Source organism: Coffea eugenioides, chromosome 9 (genome assembly GCF_003713205.1).
Source record: "Coffea eugenioides isolate CCC68of chromosome 9, Ceug_1.0, whole genome shotgun sequence".
Taxonomy (NCBI): domain Eukaryota; kingdom Viridiplantae; phylum Streptophyta; class Magnoliopsida; order Gentianales; family Rubiaceae; genus Coffea; species Coffea eugenioides.
The window spans coordinates 10,811,470-10,818,554 of NC_040043.1; the positions used below are offsets into that span (position 1 = coordinate 10,811,470).

The 7,085-nt window shown below is 33.5% G+C and overlaps 1 protein-coding gene across 1 annotated transcript; it reads right to left on the bottom strand.

The window, feature by feature from the left end:
- Nucleotides 1-1,179: 1,179 nt before the first annotated feature.
- On the bottom strand, nucleotides 1,180-1,854 carry LOC113782195 (cell wall protein DAN4-like). Its single transcript, XM_027328103.1, has one exon. The coding sequence runs from the start codon at nucleotides 1,852-1,854 to the stop codon at nucleotides 1,180-1,182; it is 675 nt and encodes a 224-aa protein (XP_027183904.1).
- Between the last annotated feature and the right edge of the window lie 5,231 nt (nucleotides 1,855-7,085).

A 7,085-nucleotide genomic window follows, 5' to 3' on the forward strand; every position in this document is an offset into this window, starting at 1 on the left:
CATCTAGATTAGCATGTTAGTTATTGTATATCTTTGCAACTAGGTCAAAAACTGATGTTTTGTGATTGTAACCCCTACTGAGAAGGAGATGCTTTGCTATATGTCCTAAATCATACAATAAATCATAATTGATTGATTGGTCAATGTGGATGTTTCATGATGATATGCCCTTGGAATCAATATAAATCAAAGAATTTGGCTTGCAAGAACCGAAATTCCACTAGCAATGATTTCTTCAAGTATGCTAATTGTTCAAATCTCACTTATATGACAAGATAATGAGGTGGATTGCCCTCATATAAAAATCAAATTCAAACTAAACAAAAAATTTTAATATCCCTAAAGTGCATGAGCAGATATAAGTATATCTTTTATTCTATTAGATTAGACGCAAAGTGGTTAATTGTGTTTTATAATTATATTTCAGTGCATATTATATTTTTTACTCAATATGTAATTTATGATTTTTCTGTTTAATATCACATAATAAAATTGTCATACTTCAATTCTTATACTACAAAATACTATATAATAATTATTAACTATCTTTAATTATAGGTACTAAACTCCCGCGCATGGCGCGGGCTTTTTCCCCTAGTATTATGAAGAGAGTTTACTTATAAAAAACGACTGAAAAATCATGACATGTCTAACCAATAGATATAAATATGAGAAATCCTAAAATTAAGGAGATGAATCATCATTTAGTTTGTATCTATTGTACAAGTTGTATGTCGTTTAGAGCAGAATTTTCCTTATGAAAAATGTTGTTTAAACTACTCACATCTTTGTTTTTGGTGCTTCACATGATCTTATATTTAAGCAACTTGCTTATATGGAGTAGCTTATTTGGAAAAAAAAAAGTTACTTGCTTATAAAAGTAGGAGCCATTATATATTTTTAAGGGCAAATTATCCAATTGGCCCTTGAACTCTTTGTCTAAGTAAAAATAAGCCCCTCATCTATTTTTTGCTGACTTTAAGCCCTCGAACTTGTAAAATTGGACACCCGTGACCCTTTTAGCCAGTTTCTCCGGTTTTGCAACCGGAAAGTGAATTCACACGAATGCCAGTATGCTTTTAAGAAGGGCATTTTTGTCAAAAGATTCAAAACTCGCGCGACGCTAGGGTTTCAGTACCCCCTCTTTCGATCTCTTCCACACACAGTAGAACACGGTAGCTAACGCACAGTTGATTTGAGGCCATGGTCATATAAATAGCTGGCTTTTCTACCAGAGACACCGACTTGCTTGAGCTGCTGAGTAGATAGACCCAGCACATCGTCGGGAAGAACTGCAGTCTCACCACCGCAGAGCACTACAAAGCAATTGTAGATTGAGGTGCCTGCTTTGTAGGCGAGTTGCTGATAGAGAATGCTCTTGGTGAGGGCAAGGAATGGGGAGTGGTGAGACTCAAATGCCGGAGGCTGGTGGGTATCGATCAGGGTAGCAAGTAAAGGGTCAACAACGCGGAGGTGGTGGAGAGCGGCATTGATTTCACCCTCGGCCGACAGGGGTTTGATGATCTGGGGCAGAACCCTAGCTGATTGGACAACACTACGCCTCCGATTCTTGGGCATAGATGCCGTGGGTGTGGAAACTGTGGTGGAAGTAACAGCAATGCTGGTCGACGCGGAGGTGGAGGTGATGGTAGTGGTGGTGGTAGAGGAGGAGGAAGCAGTGGTCGGAATAGGTATGGCAGAAGGGGAGGAGGAAGAATCAGTAATTTGTTGGGCTTTGGCCTCGGAAGTCTGCAGGGTGGGCATTGAGGAGGAGTTAACGGCGGTGAGAACAACGGGGGTGGTGGCAATGGTGTATTTTGGAAGGATTGGAGGGCTTCTGGGAAACGTCGGCATTGATGGTGTCCATAGGTGAGGAGACGAATGGGAGGGAGAGGGAGAGGTTGCGGGAGAGAGGAGAGGAGAGGGAGACGGCATCGGTGGAGAAGTCAATGAGGAGAGAGGAGAGATGAGTTGTTCCTTTTTTGCTTGACAAAAATGCCCTTCTTAAAAGCATACTGGCATTCGTGCGAATTCACTTTCCGGTTGCAAAACCGGAGAAACTGGCTAAAAGGGTCACGGGTGTCCAATTTTACAAGTTCGAGGGCTTAAAGTCAGCAAAAAATAGATGAGGGGCTTATTTTTACTTAGACAAAGAGTTTAAGGGCCAATTGGATAATTTGCCCTATTTTTAATAATCAAATATATAGTATTATGTAGTAGGAATACTAGTTTGTGCAAAATGTCCCAATGGCTCTCAAACTATTAGAAAATTTAACTTTTGGCTCTCTAACTATTAATTGATAAGTTTTAGCCTTTCAATTAATTAAAACATATAATTCCAACCCTTCCATTAACTTGGGTTGTTATGTTTAACAAAAATAGTATAACATGTGCAACAGTGGCCTTCTAACTATTATAAAATTTAACTTTTGACCCTTCAACTATTAATTGATAAATTTTATCCCTTCAACTAATTAAAATATATAATTCTAACCTTTCCGTCAATTTGAATCGTTACATCGAGTAAAAAATCACCATGTGCATGGTAAGAGCATAGTCAAGAGGTGTTTTCGTCTTCACAGGACATGTGTTAGAGTAAAATTATTTTACCCTATTTGACTCATAAACTAATTTACCAAATCTTCAATTACTGAATTTGACCAAAATCAATTGAAAACGTAAAACCCAAAACCCTAAATGGAGAAACTCCAACAAGGATAGGCAACTTGAATTCATTGAGTTGTCTTCATTTGGAATTTAACTCATTTTTCGTTGTTGTTCCAAAATCATTGGATTCATGTGCTTCTCTTAATGGCATAAACTTGGCATACAATTCATTTTTTGGGAATATTCCAACGAGTTTTGGTTCACTTTCAATTTTGAACTTTCTAAATTTTGCAAATAATCAACTCTCTGATAAGATTCCTCCAAACTTTATATCACTATATCTAAACCTTCTTAATTTATCAACTTAGTTGGATACATTCTAAATTCTTTATCAATAAATGTGTCTGTTCGATATAATGACTCAAGTTAACGAAAAGGGTAGAATTATATGTTTTAATTAGTTAGAGAGTTAGAACTTATTAGTTAATAATTGGAGAATCAAAAGTTAAACTTTGTAATTGTTTGAGAGCCACTAGCATCTCATGAATCCTTTATCTCTGTTAAACATAACTACTCAAGTTGACGGAAGGGTTAGAATTATATGTTTTAATTAGTTGGAGGACTTATAAAACTTATCACTTAATAGTTTGAGGGCTAAAAGTTGAATCTCTAATAGTTTTTTGCCCTTCTAGTTTTTGATAAAGTGTCGGACGGACAAAGTTTGTTTAGCCATAAATTGATTAATGCATGCAACTATTACCTCCTATTCTGCTTACCACTTGCTTTGCCTACTGATTCTAGAAAATGACAACATCTCTATTTTTTTTTTTTTGGAGAAAAGTAGATAGATGAGGGAATTTTACATAATTTTTTATTAGAGGAAGGCCAGGGGAGAAGATCGGACAAGTTTAAAAAATATTAAAATTTGGGGTCAACTGCCGTCATTTGGTGCTTTTGTTATCAACCGGTTGTTAAAATAAAAAAAAAAAATTCACGTTTTCCAAAAGAGGATTGAATAAATTACGAATTGTTTAACAATTTTTTTTTTTTTTGTAGTTGATTCCTTATATATAAGAGGAAACAATCAATAAATCTCAACTCATCTTTAGACATCAGATCAACATATTTTCAGAAAATGAGAGCATTCTACCCATTGTTTTTTTTTGTTCTTATTCAACATATATTTGGACTAAAATCTGTGTTTTGCAGATCGAACATTCTCCTAGTTGTCTTATTCTCATCCAAAAGCGTCAAAGCTGATTTTTTATGGCCCTAAATGCAATAAATTAATAGGAAATTTTTTAAAGTAATTACATCCTAATTTAATATCTCCAAAAGAAAAAAACCTTTTGGCCAAATCCTAACAAAGTAGTAATTTACTAATAAAATATCAATATTTGGTGGCCGTACAGTTACAGTAGGATTTCATACCTTTTCTAAACTGTAATTGTAATTCTTAAGTGCATAAAAAAAAATTGATGAATTCTTTTTTATTAATGATGATACCGCATTACTCTAAGAGAAATTTGTGTGAATAAAGAATTAATCCTCACATCGTCTAGAATCTCTAGACAAGCGGTTAAGACTTTGGAAACTCAATTATTGATCCCAGAAAAGGACAACATTGCTTGAAGAAAAAACATAGATGAATGGTTGAAGTGGCCAAAAGAGGACAACTCTGAGTGCTAAGCCGGTGATTAGTTTTGATGATAGTTGCATGGAATTTTTCAATCTTATTGCTTTTTTTTCAATCTTATTGCTTGAAAAGTTCATACCATACATGTAACGAAATGTTAGGGTCATAAGCAGTATTATTAATCATAATCAAGTCAACAAGTTTAATAATTATGTTACGTACTATTTAGTAGTCGGAAAGAGGGGAATAACTTTGACAAAGCTTTGCTTTCAATTTGAACATACTTAGTAGTGGTGGTTTCATTAGGGATAATTTCACAAAAAGGAAAAAGTCTAAAGGAGTTAGATTTTTTTTTTTTTTTTTTACAAGTTCGAAATTGACTTATTTGTGTAAATTCTAGCAGTAAAATGTGTAAGACTAAATTTCAGATGGAAATTATATGGTAGTATTCGTTCATGATTCAGAACTTAAACTAAATGATGAAAATCTTACAATCTAGACAAGTGTAGATTAAAATCTTGAAATTGATGCATAACACTCCTAGCATTATGTGCCAAAAAAACCAAAAAAAAAAAAGACCGCAACATTCTTGCTTTTGGTATTTAGGTTATACTTGCCAGGAATTGGCTAAGTTTGAGTAATCCTGTTATAAATATATCTGCTATGCCTCGGATAGTGGCTCAGTCAAAAAGGATCTTCGAGTTTTATTCTAAATTTCAATTATAGAACAGGTTAAGCATTGGATTTGTGTGGAGTAATATTCATCAAATACTAGTTCTTAGAATGGGATGATAACATTGACAAGAAGAAACTATTGACTTGTAATTTGTATACTTCTGAAACCTTGACAACTTCACGTTTGTAGGAATAAAAAGAAAATAAACCAAAAAGAAAACACCAGTAATTACTATACACTGTCAGTGTATACACTATTACCGTTAGATATATGACACATGTGTAAAATTTGAATTTCTTGGTCATGTGTCATTCATCTAACTGTGATAGTGTATACACCAACAGTGTATATAAGATTTACTCATTAGTAATTGTCTAATTTAGATGCTTACGAGGTCTATGGAAATAGAGAAAAGAAAAGACAAAGAAAAAGGTTATAATATAAGTTCATTAAGGCTAAACCATGCAACTTTAATCGTTATTCCATTGACACCTGACAAAAATAACAGACTAATGTAGCTTAGTGTGACTAGTTCTTTCGTAGTGTACAAGAAATTATTCTATAACCTACTATATAACCACTATATACTATTTCAGAGGGAGGGGGAAGGTAGCCGACGGAAACTACCGTGGAGGAAGCCACTGATAGTATCGTGGCTGGTGGCAGATCAAACCAGGCAAGGTTTGATCCCCTGACCTCCCATCCTCACCAAGACTTAAAAGTCGATTTAAAGTCTTAGTGGTGACCAACAGCCCAAGTGGTTGTTGGCTTGAGTTCATCCTATCTAAGGAGTTTGCTTTTGTATAAACAATTTCTTCACTTTATATTATTATAAAAGAACCCTTTTTATGATTTATGTTTAAACTACTCTCACCATCATCATCATCATCATCTTTTTCTTCCTTTCTCTCCACCACCATCTTAAATAAAATTACTTCCCCCAGAAAAAATGCAATAATCATAATATTCTGAATAATTAAATACATAGGGCGTGAAAAAAAAATGTTAGCCTTGGTAAGATGTAGGACGGACAAATTTTTTTTTTTTAGATAATTCAGAAACCTCCCCTGAGATTTTTAACATTTTCATTGTTCTTTCCTAAAGGTTTGAAAATGTCACTTACTTTCCCTATTAGTCGTTTAGAACTCAATACTTACCTCAATAATAGTCAAATGACTTTATTACTTTTCCAATTTAGGAGATTTTAGGTATCTATATATATGGGGAGAAACTATTATGCCTTGTTAACTAAATTAATGATATTTTAACCAGGAAATCTTGAATACTAAATTTTTTATTGATAATCGTTAACGTTTAAAATTATTTTTTCTATATTTTAGTAGTTGTTGTAATTTCTTCCCCCAAAAATATAGATAAAGAGATATTTAATTCGTCTTCATGTATCAATATTTCATAGATATTTCATGAGAATTACAAGATGATTACCCAAAATACACTTTTTAAATTTTCCTTTTTTAAGTAGGGGATGGGTGGGATTTAAAAGCGGGTAGGGGCCAAGGGGATTTGAATCTAAAATTTCTAATTCTTTAAATCTCAACCTTAACCACTAAACCAAAACCTCCTCAATATACCCAAAATATACAAAAAGAAAAGAGAGTAAAGTATTGAAATATGTTTACAAATTAGATCTTGTATAGTAATGGACAAAATGTAACCATACATAATCTTTTCACTTCCATTTGTTTCCAATATATTGGTGCTTCTTCTCTTCTCATTCCATATATAATCCAAACAAGATGGATAGAAATATTTTTCCTCTACTTTTATTTCGTCTCTTTCCACTGAAGTCATTTCCTTTCCATTAATCCAAACATTGCCTAAGAGTGAAGTCCTTTTTTGTTATTACAAATGATGAGAATTTCTTTGTCAATCGTGCGAAATAATGACTCGTAAGTGACAAGAATAAGTTGGATCATTTCTGAATTGAAAAGCATGACATAATTTAGCATATTTTATACTGTTTATTTTATTAGTATTTGATCATGGCGTTTCTTCTTGAGAAGGCCATAGTTTATGTCATCTGATTCTTGTTCAAACTCTCACAAATTTCAGTACTAACTGCAGGAATTCTATTCCTAAATCTTGATTCCAAAATAACAAAATCCCCTCTCAAATTCTTTGATTTTACTATTGTATGTATATCTA

Coding starts and splice junctions, on each gene's coding strand:
- LOC113782195 (XM_027328103.1), bottom strand. CDS start 1,854: ATGCCGACGTTTCCCAGAAGCCCTCCAATCCTTCCAAAATACACCATT.